Consider the following 19,444-nt stretch of genomic DNA (forward strand, 5'->3'; position numbering starts at 1 on the left):
TTTCAGAAAATATTAACAAAAAAGGATGCTGCAGGATGTTTTGATATAGCAAAGGAAAACCAGTAAGTGCCCATTACCAAGGAGGGGCACAGCAAATGCCTCCCCAGGGTAATTAAGGGCAGTGGGGAAGAGGCAGAGGAAGGAGCAGAGGAAGAGGAAGAGGAAGATGATTTTCTAGGGGTCCTCAGCAGTCCAGAACCAGTTGTTTCAACTGTGGACAACTGTGGACAGGAGGGCCACTGGAAAAATCAATGCCCATATGAACCTTTCAATCAAAATAAAATAGTCAAGCCCCTGCCCAGATACAGAACCCCCAAAATCAGGGAGTGAAATACCCCATTCAGTGGACCCAGCCTAAACCACAACAACAATGAAGCTGCCCATAAAGTAGTATCCCAGCATTTCCCCTTGTCTCTCGCTCCTTTGACAAACAAATAATAGGGACTCTGCATGTCCAAGGAAAGTTAACCCCTTTCCTCTTGGATTCAGGAGCTACTTGTAGTACCCTCAGTGAGGACTACTACAGAGGAGAGACAACGAATGCTGAGCCTTCAATGGGAATTATTGGGATACTCACCAAAACTTTCAAAACCCCTTCCCTCCCAGTAGTAAATTTAGAATACGGATCAGTGTTGTTGCACCCAGTTTCAGGATGATACCAAACTGCCCTGTCAATCTTTTGGGGAAAGACTTACTAGGTAAGTTGGGGATTAGAATGGAGATAACCAATCAGGGAGGTGTGATTGCTCATTCTAAAAAGATCCCCATATGGCCCATAATGTTGAATACTGAAGTGCAAGAGACAGACACAGGACTCCCTAGTGATTCTGACAAAATATGGTCAGAGAGCACTCTAGATGTAGGGCTCATCTCCTGTACCCCATACAAGGCCATCCTCAAAGAATGGGCACAACCCATTGTGATAACAAATAGTATCCATTGTCAAAAGAAAAACCCAGTTAAAAAGCCGGATGGCAGTTATAGATTTGTTCAAGACCTTTGAGCTGTAAATAACCTGGTGGGCCCATTACGCTTATAGTGCCTGATCTGCCATCACACCTTACCTCCATACCATCTGATGCAGAGTATTTTTCTGTGATTGATTTAACAAATGCATTTTTTAGCATCCCTGTGGATGAGGAGACACAGCCAATCCTTGCTTTTTGTTTTAAAAACCGCCAGATGACCTGGTGTTGAGTGACCCAGGGTTATGTAGATTCCCCTGCAGTTTTCTCAGTGGTCCTCCAGGCAAACCTGCGGTCCTGGACACCCCGTCATGGTTCCATTCTGAATTAATATGTTGATGATTTGTTGTTGCGTACTCCAAGCCAGGTTGCATGCAAGGAGGATGGTTTAGATCTGTTACATTGGTTAGCAGATAATGGTCACAAGGTTTCTAAGAAAAAGCTACAATGGTGTCAGGAGACTGTTGAATACCTTGGTTTTGTACTCTCCAAAGGAGAAAGGAAAATTAGTCAGAAGAGAGCTGCGGCTCTCATGGGTCTGCCCCGCCCACTCACTAAGAAGGACATGCTATCCTTTCTTGGTATGATTGGTTACTGCCGACAATAGATACCCGATTATTCCTACTACGATAATCTCCTGAGGCAAGCCACAGGTACTGACATGCCAGATTGTGTGAAATGGAATGATGAAATGTACAATGCTTTTGTGTATCTTAAAACTGCAATGGTCACAGCTCCTTGGATTACCTGAATATGGAAAGATGTTTCACTTGTTTGCCAGGGACAACTGTAAAACAATGGCGTGGGGTCTAGCGCAGGAGCATGGGGGAAAACTCCGCCCTATTGCATTTTTTTCAAGGGTTGTGCCTATGCCAGTACAGGGCATACCGGCATGTCTCAGAGCTGTGGCATCCAGTGCGATGGTGGTGGAAATGGCTACATCATTCACTCTAGGACATGCCACCACACTACACACCACTCACAATATATCCATTCTACTAAAGAATATCCATACCCAGCACATGTCAGCCCAAAGGCTGAGCGGTTATGAAGTAATTTTACTTTCTAACCCAAAACTTGAGATAAAATATGCCTCTCCCACTTCTGGCCCAGCTCCAATCCTGAATGCCTTGCTAGGGTTGAAAGGTTAGCAAGATGAGGTAGTGCCTGAACATGAATGCATGGACCTCATCCACCAAGACATATCCCCCAGACCAGACATGTCTTCAACTGCTCACCCTGGAGCACAGAATGTCTTTGTGGATGGGTCTTGTTCAAGACCAAATGATAACACATACCATGCAGGGTATGCTGTTGTCCAATTGCCTGATAAAATACTGGAAGCAAACCCTGTCTTACTCCAATCAGCACAAGCTGCAGAACTTATAGCCCTTACTAGAGCTTGTCAGCTTTTTGAAGGACAGGATGTAAACATTTACATTGACTCCAAGTACGCTTTGGTGTTGTGCACAATTTTGGAGTTATATGGAAAAGAAGGGGCTACACAGCAGCAGATGGAAAATCCATCTCACATTCCACACTTGTCACAAGCCCGTTAGAAGCCATACAACTACCAAAATCCATTGTTATATTGCACTGTAAGGCACATACAGGTCAGCAAGATGACATAGCCAAGGGAAATGCTTTAGCTCACAAAGCAGCAAGAGAGGCAGCATCCACACAGCCAGCAAACATCCAAATGCCATTGCTCTCACCTGAAATCCCACTACTAGATCAAACATTGCATGATCTCCAAACATATGCTACAGACAAAGACATCCAACAATGGAATGCAGTAGGTGTGCAGAAAAGCTCAGAATCTGAGCTTGTCTGCCATGAGGGGAGACCATGTATTCCTGTAGCAGGTGCTCCTTTATTCATTGCACAATACCATGGGGTAGGACACATAGGCTGGCAGATCACATGTGAATTATTAGACAAGGATTTTTACACCCCTGGTCTTCCCTCCTTAGTGAAGGCATATGTTTCCAGATGCATCACATGCATCCGGAATAATCCCAGGAACCCTCACAAGGCAAAACATGAACACCTAATCTAATTCATCCACACCATTCACTCATTTACAAATTGATTTCACACACATGCCTAAGTCAGGTGAGAGACAGGAACACCTACTTGTAATAGTGGACATGTTCTCAAGATGGATAGAAATGTTTGTCACAACAAAGGAAGATGCACAAACAGTAGTGCATCAAGAAATCATTCCCAGATGGGGATGCCCGCTTCAGATCAATTGAGACAATGGCCCTGCATTTGTGGCCAAAGTCTGCCAAGATCTAGTGCATCAGGAAATTATTCCCAGATGGGGATGCCCGCTTCAGATCAATTGAGACAATGGCCCTGCATTTGTGGCCAAAGTCTGCCAAGATCTAGTAAAAACGCTCAAAATTGTCTGTAAGTTTCCCATACCTTATCACCCTCAAAGTTCAGGTATAGTGGAAAGGATGAACAAAACCATTAAAGATAAGATCAGGAAGGTGACTGGAGGTACTTATACCAATTGGAAGATGATCCTCCCAGCAGTTCTAGCTGAGGTAAGAATAACACCCTCTAAGAAAACAGGATACTCTCCTTTTGAAGTCCTAATGGGTAGGCCATTCCCACACCATAGGCCAGACAGCCACTTATGTTAGAAAGAAGGGACCTCAATCTCATTCTGGAAGAATATGTAAGAAAACTTATTGAAACTTTGGATAAATTTGAAAGAAATGTTGCTCGCACCTCTCCTTCTTCTTCACAGGAACCTACACACCCTTTCCAGGTGGGTGACACTGTGGTGGTCCAGCAGTTGAACCGCACCAAGAAGCAGGAGTATCCCTTCGGACCCCCAACCACAGTGATTGCAGTTACCTGCAGCTATTCTGGTAGAGGGACAACAGGACTGGATTCATGCCAGTCGTGTGAAGAAGGTGAACCAAACACCCAAGAGGAAGATTAAAGACAAAGGAGGTGAAGTAAGCAGTGAAAATCCTCGAATAGTGAGTGAAGCAGGTGGTCAAGACTCTGAAAAAGATGACCTCGCTTATTTCACCACAGACTTCTGGGAAGGCCTTGTGCCTCCTATTCTTGATCACCCGATTGTGTTCCTACCCACATGGATCATAACGAACTGTATATATCACCCTGAGGGCTTGGGTGCCATAAAAAACATATGTGGAGCATAACCTATACATGACACACGTAACAGGTCAAAAAAGAGAATCATTGGGAGAAAATCAGATAGGGGATGGGTCAACCACATTCCATGATAAAATGTTACTGAGGAAGTTCAAATATGCATATGCACAAAAATCAGGTTATGAGAAATGTTGGATATGTAGTAAACTGCATCCTAGTACAGCCCGTATCCCCCTTATGGCTGTACTTTTGAATATCACCCTTTTTTAAATGAAACTCGTCCCGTTGTTTTAACCAACATATCAAGTTTATATGAAAACAACACCGTTACTTCTCCAATAACTGGTAGAAGTAATTTCCCAGACTGGTGTTTCAATTTAGGAAATGATACACAGACTAACCCCTCTACATGCAGTAGGTCAATTGTTAACATATTTCATGTGTGAATCTAAGGGAAATTCTGCCTGTTCACTGTTCCACATATCAGACCCTAATTTAAACAATACCTTGCATAACTTTTCTTCCCTCCCTGTTAATGTAAGTGATATACTATACCAATTCATAATTGCAGCACAGGACAAATATACTCATGGGCTTATCACTAAGAAACCATTTGCACTAGGGCAAAGTATCTATGTGTGTTGTAGGAAGGTATGTTATCCTTGGGTTCCCCTTCATGTCAAAGGATGGTGTTATTTGGCCTCTTTGGTCCCAATTATGGGAGTAATGGGTAAAAATAAGGAAGACCACCTACTTGAGGGCAGCATGTATCCGAGATACCCTTGTAGACATAAAATGAAGAGAGAATGGTTTACTAAGGGAGACCAGGCCAGGCATTGCTTCACTGATAGTGACAGCTCTTTGGATCTCATATTGAGAGTTGACAGCAACAGATTCCAAATGCAAATAGCACACTTGAAATGAACTCTGGACCTTTTATCTGCTCATTGTAAATGGGATAATGAGGGAATAACACACACCTGGCCATGGAACAGCTGAGCAGCCAATTGTCCCATTACTTTTGGTCCCTTAAAAAGTGGGAGGCACATATACAAACTGTTGTAATTCCTAAACCATTCACCTGATTTAGATGTAAATACCCTCATATTAAAGCTGGAAGTCTGCAGTTAAAGCACACCTTGTTAGTTTCATTTCAAATCCATTGTAGTGGTGTATAGAGCCAAAAAGATTAGAATTGTGTCGATGTCCCAATATTTATGGACCTGACTGTATGCACACTTAACTGTGTGGTAGTGTATCCACTTCTGGCCGTTGGAGAGCATTTGTGAATATGGCCGACTTCAGGTTCTTTACATCCGGTTTATCCATTTCTGTTTTTTACATACTGTATATATGGGTGTGCTTGCGTCAGCAGGTCACACTTCTGGTGGTCTACTAGATGACAAAACGCCTTAGCGGGACCTGACGTATGATGTAAGCATGCTACAAATCGCGGCCGTTTCGATTGCTCTATTTTGATGCCTGAATATTTTGGATGTTTTGTAAGTACAATTCCTAATTTTTAAAATGTACTTCACCATGGGATCTTTTATGTCTATTACTTTGCTGAGCTTCTTCTGATCTGGGAGCAGAGTGTATGCATGATCGTGACATCGGAATTTTACATACTTAGCCCATTGTGATCTTGATGTAAGCTGTTTCACCGGATGTCCAGTGCTGATGACTGGTATAGATCTGTGCTACATGCCTATTTTGACCACTCTATAAATTGAGGGTCTAACCTCTCTGGTAAGGAAACTTGCTGGAAACACTGGGTGCTGCATGTAACATTATTCATGCAAGAGCTGGTGCGGGGGTTCATCTGTCCTTCTATCATCTATTATATGGACCTTTTACAATATTAGATCAAGTGCTGTATATCAGAATTTATATTTATTATAGTAGGTTCGGTCATTAACAAGATTGAGGCACCTGCCCAATTCCTATTTTATTGCTGAATTTAGTATGTTGGCTTTTTTTGTATGCTAATTGAGGCTCGTGGGCAAGAATGTCTATTACAGATATCTGTATAGTTCTTTTTGTGAATATGATTGTATTGTCATTTGACTTGAATTTGATATGTAGTCCCTGGGTGCAAGTGTATGATGGAAGCAGTATTTGTGGCTAGCAAGCCAATTTATTCAGGACCAAACAAATCCCATATACAGTGGGGCAAAAAAGTATTTAGTCAGCCACCAATTGTGCAAGTTCTCCCACTTAAAAAGATGAGAGAGGCCTGAAATTGTCATCATAGTTATATCTCAACTATGAGAGACAAAATGTGGAAACAAATCCAGACAATCACATTGTCTGATTTTTGAAAGAATTTATTTGCAAATTATGGTGGAAAATAAGTATTTTGTCAATCTCAAAAGTTCATCTCAATACTTTGTTATATATGCTTTGTTGGCAATGACAGAGGTAAAACGTTTTCTGTAAGTCTTCACAAGGTTGACACACACTGTTGCTGGTATGTTGGCCCATTCCTCCATGCAGATCTCCTCTAGAGCAGTGATGTTTTGGGGCTGTTGCAGGGCAACACGGACTTTCAACTCCCGACAAAGGTTTTCTATGGGGTTGAGATCTGGAGACTGGCTAGGCCACTCCAGGACCTTGAAATGCTTCTTACGAAGCCACTCCTTTGTTGCCCGGGCGGTGTCTTTGGGATCATTGTCATGCTGAAAGACCCAGCGACGTTTCATCTTCAATGCCCTTGCTGATGGGAGGAGGTTTGCACTCAAAATCCCACAATACAAGGCCCCATTCATTCTTTCATGTACACGGATCAGTCGTCCTGTTCCCTTTGCAGCCCCAAAGCATGATGTTGCCACCCTGTGCTTCACAGTAGGTATGGTGTTCTTTGGTTGCAACTCAGCATTCTCTCTCCTCCAAACACGACAAGTTGTGTTTCCACCAAACAGTTCTACTTTGGTTTCATCTGACCATATGACATTCTCCCAATCCTCTTCTGGATCATCCAAATGCTCTCTAGCAAACCTCAGACGGGCCCGGACATGTACTGGCTTAAGCAGGGGGACACGTCTGGCACTGCAGGATCTGAGTCCCTGGCGGCGTAGTGTGTTACTGATGATAGCCTTTGTTACGTTGGTCCCAGTTCTCTGCAGGTCATTCCCCCCGTGTGGTTCTGGGATTTTTGCTCACCGTTCTTGTGATCATTTTGACCCCACGGGGTGAGATTTTACGTGGAGCCCCAGATCGAGGGAGATTATCAGTGGTCCTGTATGTCTTCCATTTTCTAATTATTGCTCCCACAGTTGATTTCTTCACACCAAGCTGCTTGCCTATTGCAGATTCAGTCTTCCCAGCCTGGTGCAGGTCTACAATTTTGTTTCTGGTGTCCTTCGACAGCTCTTTGGTCTTCACCATAGTGGAGTTTCGAGTGTGACTGTTTGAGGTTGTGGACAGGTGTCTTTTATACTAATAACAAGTTCAAACAGGTGCCATTAAAACAGGTAATGAGTGGAGGACAGAGGAGCCTCTTAAAGAAGAAGATACAGGTCTGTGAGAGCCAGAAATCTTGCTTGTTTGTAGGTGACCAAATACTTATTTTCCACCATAATTTGCAAATAAATTCTTTCAAAAATCAGACAATGTGATTGTCTGGATTTATTTTAACCTTTTTTCTCTCATAGTTGAGGTATACCTATGATGACAATTACAGGCCTCTCTCATCTTTTTAAGTGGGAGAACTTGCACAATTGGTGGCTGACTAACTACTTTTTTGCCCCACTGTATTTGCTGTTTGGCAATGTTAGAATTAATTCCAGAGATTCATATGTTTTAGATTAATGAGGTAAGGGTTTGTTTTTTTGGATTTTAAATTCTGTAGTTTTTGTATCATATACCTAAAGATGGTGCAGTGGTGTTCTCTTGAGTTATTAAAAAAAAATACTTTGTATACTGGTCCATCGTACCGTTTAAAAATATATTTTCTTTGTGAATTCAAGTGCCAGTTGCTGTGGATGTTTTACTCAGCAACCATTGGCGTGGCCCATTAGGGGCGCAGGGGCATCGCCACTCTAATCCATGCACCTGGCAGGGCACCAGATGCATGGATTCCAACAGGGTTTTTTTTTTTTGAAGCACGTGATTAGAGCCAGAGGCTCTAATTGGCTTTAAAAAAGGGTGCTTCTCCTCCCGGCCAATCCGGAAGCGGGTCCTGAGACCCCATTGGCCGTGAGTCCGAAAGTACCATTGGCCGGGAGGAAAAGCGACGGCCAGGACACAAGGAAATGGAGGGGAGAGGCCGCCACCACAACCGTGACCTGCATGGGGTAAGTGTAGGACTGACGTGTGGCCTGGTGGGCCAGAGGGCGAGCCGGTGACCGGGGGGGTATGGTATGCAGTGGCGGGCTCAAGCGACGAGGGGGTTAGTGTGGGTTGTGGAGCTGGCTGGAGCGGCGGGGGGATATCTGTGCTCAGGTCATCCTCACCCCCACAACTGATGGAGCACCAGACGCCACTGCCAGCAACTTCTGAAGACTGAGGGATTACTGTTTTGCAAACAGCTTAAATACTATGATGCACCACTGGTGCAAGGGCAGCCACAATAGAATGTGAGCGTACATAATTTTCTGTGGAATTTAACGTAAATATGAAGCTACTCTTAAAGCACCGTGTTCCTTCTTTTTTGAACAACTAATATTATTTGGAGTATATGTTCCTGAACTGTGCAATGGACTATCTGCTGTTCCCATTTCCTTTAGGGGTATAATGTGAATAAAACCTTTAATTCTTCCAATAAATATACAGTGGGGACGGAAAGAATTCAGACCCCCTTAAATTTTTCACTCTTTGTTATATTGCAGCCATTTGCTAAAATCATTTAAGTTTTTTTCCTCATTAATGTACACACAGCACCCCATGTTGACAGAAAAACACAGAGTTGTTGACATTTTTGCAGATTTATTAAAAAAGAAAAACTGAAATATCACATGGTCCTAAGTATTCAGACCCTTTGCTCTGACACTCATACATTTAACTCAGGTGCTGTCCATTTCTTCTGATCATCCTTGAGATGGTTCTACACCTTCATTTGAGTCCAGCTGTGTTTGATTATACTGATTGGACTTGATTAGGAAAGCCACACACCTGTCTATATAAGACCTTACAGCTCACATTGAATGTTAGAGCAAATGAGAATCATGAGGTCAAAGGAACTGCCTAAAGAGCTCAGAGACAGAATTGTGGCAAGGTACAGATCTGGCCAAGGTTATAAAAAAAATTCTGCTGCACTTAAGGTTCATAAGAGCACAGTGGCCTCCATAATCCTTAAATGGAAGACGTTTAGGACGACCAGAACCCTTCCTAGAGCTGGCCGTCCGGCCAAACTGAACTATCGGGGGAGAAGAGCCTTGGTGAGAGAGGTAAAGAAGAACCCAAAGATCACTGTGGCTGAGCTCCAGAGATGCAGTTGGGAGATGGGAGAAAGTTGTAGAAAGTCAACCATCACTGCAGCCCTCCACCAGTCGGGGCTTTATGGCAGAGTGGCCCGATGGAAGCCTCTCCTCAGTGCAAGACACATGAAAGCCCACTTGGAGTTTGCTAAAAAAAACACCTGAAGGACTCCAAGATGGTGAGAAATAAGATTCTTTGGTCTGATGAGACCAAGATAGAACTTTTTGGCCTTAATTCTAAGCGGTATGTGTGGAGAAAACCAGGCACTGCTCATCACCTGTCCAATACAGTCCCAACAGTGAAGCATGGTGGTGGCAGCATCGTGCTATGGGGGTGTTTTTCAGCTGCAGGGACAGGACGACTGGTTGCAATCGAGGGAAAGATGAATGCGGCCAAGTACAGGGATATCCTGGATGAAAACCTTCCCCAGAGTGCTCAGGACCTCAGACTGGGCCGAAGGTTTACCTTCCAACAAGACAATGACCCTAAGCACACAGCTAAAATAACAAAGGAGTGGCTTCTTAACAACTTTTCTCGAATGGCCCAGCCAGAGCCCTGACTTAAACCCAATTGAGCATCTCTGGAGAGACCTAAAAATGGCTGGCCACCAACGTTTACTATCCAACCTGACAGAACTGGAGAGGATCTGCAAGGAGGAATGGCAGAGGATCCCCAAATCCAGGTGTGAAAAACTTGTTGCATCTTTCCCAAAAAGACTCATGGCTGTATAAGATCAAAAGGGTGCTTCTACTAAATACTGAGCAAAGGGTCTGAATACTTAGGACCATGTGATATTTCAGTTTTTCTTTTTTAATAAATCTGCAAAAATGTCAACAATTCTGTGTTTTTCTGTCAATATGGGGTGCTGTGTGTACATTAATGAGAAACAAAAATAAACTTAAATGATTTTAGCAAATGGCTGCAATATAACAAAGAGTGAAAAATTTAAGGGGGTCTGAATACTTTCCGTCCCCACTGTAGCTAAACTCTCCAGGATGATGCCCCAGACCCCCTTCTGGGGAAAAATTTACTTATGACCCACTTTCAAACTGCAGACTTTACAAGACAGTCATCCTTGTCCCTCCCTGCTGTCTTACCCTTCTCCTCCAGTCCCATCACCATACTGTGAACCCCCACTCCACGACTAATATACCTATTACCAAATCTAACTCTACCCCTCAAAAAAAGATTTATGACACCCAAAAGTGGCTGTTCTGGTCACAGCAGTAATATAAAGAATTAAAACATACAGAGAAATTATGAAAAAATGGGGGAATTGAGAAAGGACAGATCTCTCTGATTTACTGCTCAGGTATGTCAGAATATCTGGTAGATTGTTTAATCTGAAGAACTCCCTAATAAGCATTCATGTAGTAATTAACATAATGTAAATGTACAATCTATACATTACCTGAACAATTTTCGGGCCTTCCCACCAACAGGGTAAGTACGGTTCTTCTTTTCATATTCCTCATTGAAAATGTCAAGTGAGTATGTAAAGCGGTCAACTGTATATCGAGGGCGAATCTTGTTCATGTTTGCAGCCTACAAAATGTCAAAGAAACATTTGCTGTTAGATATGAAAAATTTTAATTATATTTAATTTACCAAAACTTAAAGCGTAAGTAAACCTTCCTGTATTGTTTGTACCTATAATTCCTGTAAATATCTCCTAAACTGCACCGTTTAGGAGATATTTACAGTATACTGCGCTAATTAAGTCATTGGCGCATGCGCTCTGAGGGAGCTGCCGCCCATGCCATTTCTTTAGGGCCTGTGCCATGACCGGCGGCTCCCGTGCGCATGCACTCGAGTGATATTCATTGTGGCTCCGGCCAATCACAGCGTCAGATTCCCCAAACCCACGAGAAACAAAAGGGAAGATGTCGGCTGTGTCAGCGGCTGCAGGGCTTCGTCCTAAGGTAAGTATTTCATAATGAGCTAATATGCGATGCATACTAGCTCATTATGCCTTTGTCCTGCAGGTGTTTTTTTTTTATTTTGTGGGGGTTTACAACCTCTTTAACCAGTTTCCGCCCACCCACCATCAAATGATGGCGGGGCGGTGCGTCTCTCGTTCTGGGACGAAGTCATATGACTGTTGCTCTCGCAATCTCTGTACAGAGCCGCATCCGCGGCTATTTAACCATGTGATCGGCTGTGTCCAATCACAGCCGATCACATGTAAACACGGAGATGCGCTCCTCGCCTCACACTGACAGGGTGTGTGGCGAGGAGAGCCGATCAGTGGCATCTCCACGCAGGGGGTTATCTAGGCATGTAATCAGGGCACTGATCATCAGTGCCCTGATTACAATATAGCGCCAAGTGTCACCAATCAGTGCCCACCATTCCCCATCAGTGCCAGCAATCAGTGCCCACCAGTGCCAGCAATCAGTGCCCACCACTGCCCACAAATGCCACCAATCAGTGCCCATTAGCAATGCCAGTCAGTGCTGGCTATCAGTGCTGCCTATCAGTGCTACCCATCAATGCCCATCACTGCTGTCCATCAATGCCCATCAGTGTCCCCCACCAATGCCCATCGGTGCCCATCAGTACCTATCCGTGCCGCCTATCAGTACAGTACAGTACAGAGCCGTGTCCGCGGCTATTTAACCATGTGATTGGCTGTGTCCAATCACAGCTGATCACATGTAAACACGGAAATGCGCTCCTCGCCTCACACTGACAGGGTGTGTGGCGAGGAGAGCCGATCAGTGGCATCTCCACGCAGGGGGACATCTAGGCATGTAATCAGGGCACTGATGATCAGTGCCCTGATTACAATATAGTGCCAAGTGTCACCAGTGCCCACCATTGCCCACCAGTGCCAGCAATCAGTGCCCACCAGTGCCAGCAATCAGTGCCCACCACTGTCCACAAATGCCACCAATCAGTGCCCATTAGTAATGCCAGTCAGTGCTGGCTATCAGTGCCACCTATTATTGCTGCCCATCAATGCCCATCACTGCTGTCCATCAATGCCCATCAGTGTCCCCCATCAGTGCCAGCCACCAATGCCCATCTGTGCCCATCAGTACCGCCTATCCATGCCACCTATCAGTGCCCACCAGTGTGGCCTATTAGTGCCCATCAGTGCCACCTAACAGTGCCCATCAGTGCTGCCTATCAGTGCTCATCAGTGCCACATACCAGTGCCACCTATCAGTGCCCATAAGTGCGGCATATTAGTGCCTCCTTATCAGTGCCACCTAATCAGTGCCCATAAGTGCCACCTCATCAGTGCCCATAAATGCCACCTTATCAATGCCCACCAGTTCAGCCTATCAGTGCCGCCTCATCAGTGCACATCAGTGAAGGAGAAAAATTACTTAGTTACAAAATTTACTGACAGAAACTAAGTAAAAAATTTTTTTTTTTCAAAATTTTTGGTCTTTTTTTTTGTAAAAAAATGAAAAACCCAGCAGTGATTAAATACCACCAAAAGAAAGCTCTATTTGTGTTAAGAAAAATGCCAAAAATTTCAACTGGGTACATTGTAGCATGACCGCACAATTGTCATTCAAAGTGTGACAGTGCTGAAAGATGAAAAATGGCCTGGGCAGAATGGGGGTTTTGTAATTTTTAAAACAAGCTTTCCAAATCTCTCTGTATCTTAAGTTATAGACACTTGGTTACTGCTCTTTTTGAGACCTATGTTTGAAGGGCTTTTGTTAGCATCAGACAAGTTTTGCATTCCTATACAAGTCTATAGGAATGCAGAACCCACTTGAAGCATGCCAGAAGGAGGTCACCTGCAGGTTAAATGCACTTCTCAATGAATTCTGAATTATATTAATGGTGTCTAAAATTCATGTTAAACTGATGCCATCATCACCAAACATCAACATTAACTCCAAAGCCTGTCAACACAGACACTTACCAGGATGAGCTTTTGGGTACCAGAAAGACCACGGTTATTAGATAATTAATTGGGAAGTATAATTAGTAGCAAGGACCAAATCTATACCTAGGTAATGTTAGGGGTAGCAATCATACCATTACATCCAGTAGATATTAACACTGAGACATTTTACACCACCATGAAGGCATTTGGCATAGTGTACAGCTTTAGCCTTCAAACATGGTCCTTAACCACTTGAAGACCAGCATGGTAAACAACCTTCCTGTGTAGGCCATACGCTTTCAGCACTATGATACTTTGATTGTCACTTGCTCATGAATGCAACACTGTACCTAAATTAATTTGGTATAAGACAGGTCTTTTTTTTTACTTTTTTACTATATAAAAGGGGAAAAGACCAAAAAAAAATGTTTTTCCCTTACTTTCTGTAATACAACTTTGCAAATATTGTTTCTTCCAATATTCAAGTCAAAATGTATTCTGCTAAATTTCTTTGCTAAAAATAAATAATAAGTGTATATTATTATTATACAGGATATACAGTATACTGTATAGCGCCAACAGTTAAAGCAGTACTTTACAATATAAAAGGGAGGCAGTACGATTACAATACAGTTTAATACAGAAGGAATAGAAGGACCCTGCTCATGAAGCTTACAATCTAAAAAGAAGGGGGGGGGGGGGGGTTGGTACAAAACCTAATAGCTGCGAGTGATGATCTGATGTGGGTGACTCAATACAGTTCTTAGGTGAAGGTGGGGGAGGGTACCCTGAATAAGTGATTTTTCAAGGATCGCATAGAGGCAGACAGGGTAGGGACTGATCGGACATACTGGGGCAGGGAGTTCCTGGGGATGGGAGAGGCTCTAGAGAAGTCCTGGAGGTGAGCATGGGAGGAGGTAACAAGGGAACTAGAGAGCAGGAGGTCTTGGGAAGAATGGCGAGGACAATTTGGGTGATATCTGCAGATGAGGTTGGTGATGTAGCTGGGGGCGATGTTGTGGATAGCCTTGTATGTTGTGGTTAGGATTTTACATTTTTAATACGATGGGGTAGGAGAAGCCAGTGAAGAGATTGGCAGAGAGGAGCAACAGTCACTGATCGGGTAGTAAGGTATATAAATCTAGCAGCAGCATTCATAATAGACTGAAGGGGGAATAACCTGTGTGAAGGTAGGCCAGTGGGGAGGGAGTTTCAGTATTCAAGGTGGGAAATAACTAAGGAGTGAATAAGTTGTTTTGTGGTGTCTTTAATCAGGAAGGGGTGAATTCTGGAAATATTGCAGAGGTTAATGCAACAAGATTTAGCCAGTGATTGGATGTGGGGGCTGAAGGAGAGGTCAGAGTCTAGGACAGTGATGGCGAACGCGTGGCACGCGTGCCGCTGCCGTCACGCCAAGCCGTCTCTGTGGGCACACCGTGACAATTGACACAGTTCTCTGGGGCTAATGGTGATGTGTTTGAGTGGGCGTAATGCATGCTCCAAACGAGAGCGCTGAAGCCACGCCCCCCATTTTTTTTATCTGACGTTCCCTGCCGACGCACCTGCTGTGGGAAATCTCTTCATCGGACACTACCGGAGCGCCCAGGGACTGACCCCACACCGCAGCCCAGATTTCAATGAGTCAAATGTGAGTTTAATAATTATCCACTTGCCGACCCGCCATACCGAAAGACGGCTACAGCGCGGTCGGCTTATTCTAGGAGGACGTCCATGGACGTCCTCCCAGAATCTTGCTCCCGCGCGCCCTACAGTGTGAGGGAAGAGGGGGAGAGATCGTTTGCAGAGCAAGGTTACTGAGCAGCGCTGTGGGCACTACAGATCCAGCCCACAGCGCTGCTCAGTGCCCATACTCTGCAGTACTCTGCCCATACTCTGTCCAAACTCTGCATTACTCTGCCCAAACTCTGCCCATACTCTGCAGTACTCTGCCCATACTCTGCAGTACTCTGCCCATACTCTGCAGTACTCTGCCCATACTCTGCAGTACTCTGCCCCAAAAAAAAATGTTTAATGGAAAGCTCTGTTATTGTGTTTTTCTTTTTTAACAAATGCTGTTAATTAGTTGACAACTGTACGAGTTGTTTTTTCTAAACTAAAACCTTGGTATTCAGGTGTAATTGCGGTGTTGGCACTTTGAAAAAAATAAGTCGTTTTGTGTTGCAGTTTGGGCACTCAGGCTCAAAAAGGTTCGCCATCACTGGTCTAGGATTACACTCAGCATCCTTGCGTGAGTGGAGAGACTAATGGTTGTGTCACTGATCTCAATGGTAAAGTCATGGGGAGGGGATTGCGGAGGAGGAAAGATTACAAGCTCAGTTTTAGAGAGATTGAGTTTGAGGAAGTGCTGTAACATCCATACGGACATGGCTTTTTTTCACGGAGAATAGGTGCAGGAACTCCCCCCATCTGAGTAACCCCTTGTCTCTGCCCCCTACCCACCTCTGACCACCATCCCTAGATTCCACCCCCTACCCACCTACCAGTACTGCCCCTTTTAGAGAATACAGAACCAAGTATCATTTTGTGGTGCTAAATCATTTGTATGGAACATGATGATAAAAAGAAAAGCAGTAAAATAGATCCCCTGCAGCCAGCAACAATAGAATCCCAGCAATAAATCCCCACACAACTATAGACTCCCCAGGCAACAATAGACTCCACCCCAACAACAATAGATTCCCTGCAGCAACAGTGAACTATCCACAACCAAAAATCACACCCAGTAACAAAATATCCACCCAAGCAACATTAGACCCCCCCCCAGCAGCAACAACAGATCTCCCAGCAGCCAGCATCAATAGATCCTCCAGCAGCCAGTAAAAATAGACCTCTTCCTCAACAGTAGATCCCTTCCAGCAACATAAGACCCCCCAGCAACAATAGATTCCCCATCAGCAACAATAGACCCTCACACTAAATCAGACCCCCATCAGTGACAATAGATCCCCCAGCAGCCAACATCAATAGACCCTCCAGCATACCCCACACCCCATGCTATTGCATACATTCAGTGCTGGAGGTGCCGGAACTGCGTTCCCCCATGTTCCTGCTGAAAAAAAAGCCCTGCATATGTATATGTCACTCAGTAAGTTTGTGATACATAAGGAGGTTGAGGGGGTGAGTTGAGGAGTCGAGAGATCTGGGTGTCGTCAGTATAGAGGTGGTATTGGAAGCCATGTGTCAATAACCGGTATGACCAGAAATGTGTGGACTGCCACAGAGAATACCAGGCACAAGTAGTGTAAAATAATATAATTTATTTAAAAGATAAGTGAATAACACAAAAGTAAACCTCCAATATTGCAAACTGTGTAAACAAACCCAAGAACCAAACAACAGTGACACACAATAAATGACTGCCTAAACCAAATATATACAAGTGTGGAATGCAAAGTGTAATCGTAACAAGCCAGGGTCCTACATGGGAGATCAAGCAGATAGAGCTGGGAGCAAGACAGGACAGGGAGAGGGTAACAGGAGACGGAGAGAGTAGGTGGGAAGGGATCAGGCTGCAGGGCAGGGGTCCAGGAACAGATGCAGGATGCAGGAACACAGGTCAGGGGCACATAGAGATCAGAACACCAAGGCAACCAAGCAGGACAGACAGTATTTAAATATACTTCCTGCAACAAGCGTCAGGTAATGACTAATGAGCTTCTGGCTGCTGGGAGACAACCGCTGGGGGACACTGGAACAGCCGCCCATGGATCTCGGAGCCACAGTGCCACCCGCAGGTGAGTGCTTTCCTGACACACCCGCTGGTGGACACCAGAACTGCAGCCCATGGATCTGGGCACCACGGTGCCACCAGCAGGTGAGTCCTTTCCTGACAGTACCCCCCCTCTCTAAGGAGCAGCCTCAGAACGCCCCAAACAGCAATAGCTGAACCAGTCCATAAAAAACATACATACAAGTCCAGAGAAGAATGTTCCTCATAGGCTGAACGACCGCAACATACAGGGATATACAATGTAATACTAACATATAATCACACACATAGGTTGGACTTGATGGACTTGTGTCTTTTTTCAACCTCACCTACTATGTAACCATGCAACTATGTAACAGCGCCACCAGTAGGTGAGTCCTTTCCTGACACAATTGGAGGTTACTAACTGGGCCAAGGAAGAGGTATAGAGAGAATAGGAGGGGCCAAGGACGGAGCCTTGGGGTACCCCAACAGAAAGAGGAAGAGGAGCGGAGGTGATGGTGTTGTATGTAATACTGAAAGTGTGCTGAGATAATGTAAGAGGAGAACCAGGAAAGAGCAGAGTCACTGGGGCGAGTGGAGTGGAGTGTGGAGAGAATGGAGTTTGTTGAGGAGGAGTGGGTGAGCAACTATGTCAAAGGCAGCAAAAAGGTCCAAGAGTATGAGTATGGAGTACTGGCTGTTGGTTTTTGCAGTTAGTAGGTCATTGGTGAGTTTTAGTAGGGCAGTTTCAGTGGAATGTTGTGGGAGGAAGCCAGACTGTAGGGGATCACGAAGGTTGTTGTCAGTGAGGTAGGAGCTCATATGGTTGTGGACAAGGCATTAAAGAAGCTTGGAGGCAAACGGGAGCAGGGAGATGGGTCTTAAGTTATTCAAACAGGTGGGGTCCAGTGAGGGTTTTTTAGTTATGGGGGTAACCAGTGCATGTTTGAGCGGGGAGGGAAAGGTGCTGGAGGAGAGGGAGAGGTTAAAGAAGTGGATTAGAGAGTTTAGGATGGAACAGGAAGGTGATAGCAGTAATTGTGAAGGGACAGGGTCCAGGGGACAAGTGGTGAGGTGGGCTGTGGAAAGGAGTTTGGCAACTTCCTCAGTGGTAATGGGGTTAAAAGAGGAAAGTATTGTGTGTGGTGTTGGACCTGGTGTGTTGGTTGGAGGAGGAAGCTTGGATGTGGATGTTTCATCACAAATTGTGTTGGTTTTGTTTTTGAAGTGACTGGCAATCTTCTGGGCAGTAAGCTAGGTGGTGGGTGGAGGAAGTGGGGGTGAAGTAAGGAATTAAGGGTAGAAAATAGTTGACGAGGTTTGGATGAGAGGGTTTTGATGAGAGTGGTATAGTAGGTTTGTTTAGCATTGTGGAGGCCGGAGTTGTATTTGAGAAAGGCAGATTTGAAGAGGGTGAAGTCTTGCACAAATTTAGTTTACCTCACGCTCGCTCAAGAGCACAGTGTCAGGGCTGGGCTCAGCCCTTCCTTCTCTGAGCTAGCCGCTCAGCTGTCAGCTAATTGCCAGCTCCTTTCTCTCCACAGTGACTCAGCTGTTGATGATCTGCGTGTCAGTCCTGGCTACTTAAAGCTGTCCAGCTCACTTCATCTCTGCCTTCGCCTTTGGTCACATCTCAGAGACTTTCTCCTGCGTTCCTGTTGAAAACTTGCTCGGCTGACATCCCTTCTGGCTCCTGATCCTGCTTGCTGTACTACTACGTTGATCTCTGGCTCTCTGACATTGGCATTGGCTGATTACCCGATCCGGTTATTGAACTCTGGCTATGTATTGACTACACTTACTCTGTTTACCTTTTTATTATTATTAAACAAGTGTGATTAACTGTACTTCTGTCACGGTCTGATTCATAGTTTCTGACAGTAGGCAAAGGCCATGAATTCAGAAGATGCAGTCAGTCCATTTGTTGGTAATATTTTGCCAGATTGGATGACCAGGATCACCGCATGAATCAGTTTGCCTTGGCGTTACAAACGCTCCTGAGTCGCACGGCTCACCTGGAATCTTCCACTATGGCTGCTCCGGTACAACCTGTGTTGCAGGCCATCCCTGCTGCTGCTCCAGTCTCTGTGCAGGCACCCGCCTCGAGTATTACCTCTATAAGAGGCATGTCTGGTTCCGCTCTGCTTCCCCAGCGATTTGGGGGTGATCCAGCTCAATGCAGAGGGTTGAGATATATTTTGAGATGCTGCCCCAGGCGTTTCCCACTGACAGAAGCAAAGTAGGTTTCGTGAAATCTTTGCTTTCTGAGAGAGCCTTGGCCTGGACAAACCCTGTATTGGAGACGCAAAAACCCGTGGTTCTGAGTTACCCAGAATTTATGGCTTCCTTCAAAAGGGTATT

General features: G+C 44.8%; 1 protein-coding gene across 2 annotated transcripts in view; it reads right to left on the minus strand.

The window, feature by feature from the left end:
- Positions 1 to 19,444, minus strand: part of SLC26A9 (solute carrier family 26 member 9) — a 659,312-nt gene that overhangs the window by 538,371 nt on the left and 101,497 nt on the right. For both annotated transcript variants that reach the window (XM_073615875.1, XM_073615876.1), the window contains exon 2: positions 10,933 to 11,066. In XM_073615875.1, the coding sequence (XP_073471976.1) occupies positions 10,933 to 11,057 (125 nt within the window). In that variant the 5' untranslated portion in view covers positions 11,058 to 11,066. The remainder of the gene's footprint in view (positions 1 to 10,932; positions 11,067 to 19,444) is intronic.

Source organism: Aquarana catesbeiana, linkage group LG02, assembly GCF_042186555.1.
Source record: "Aquarana catesbeiana isolate 2022-GZ linkage group LG02, ASM4218655v1, whole genome shotgun sequence".
In the NCBI taxonomy this organism is placed as follows: domain Eukaryota; kingdom Metazoa; phylum Chordata; class Amphibia; order Anura; family Ranidae; genus Aquarana; species Aquarana catesbeiana.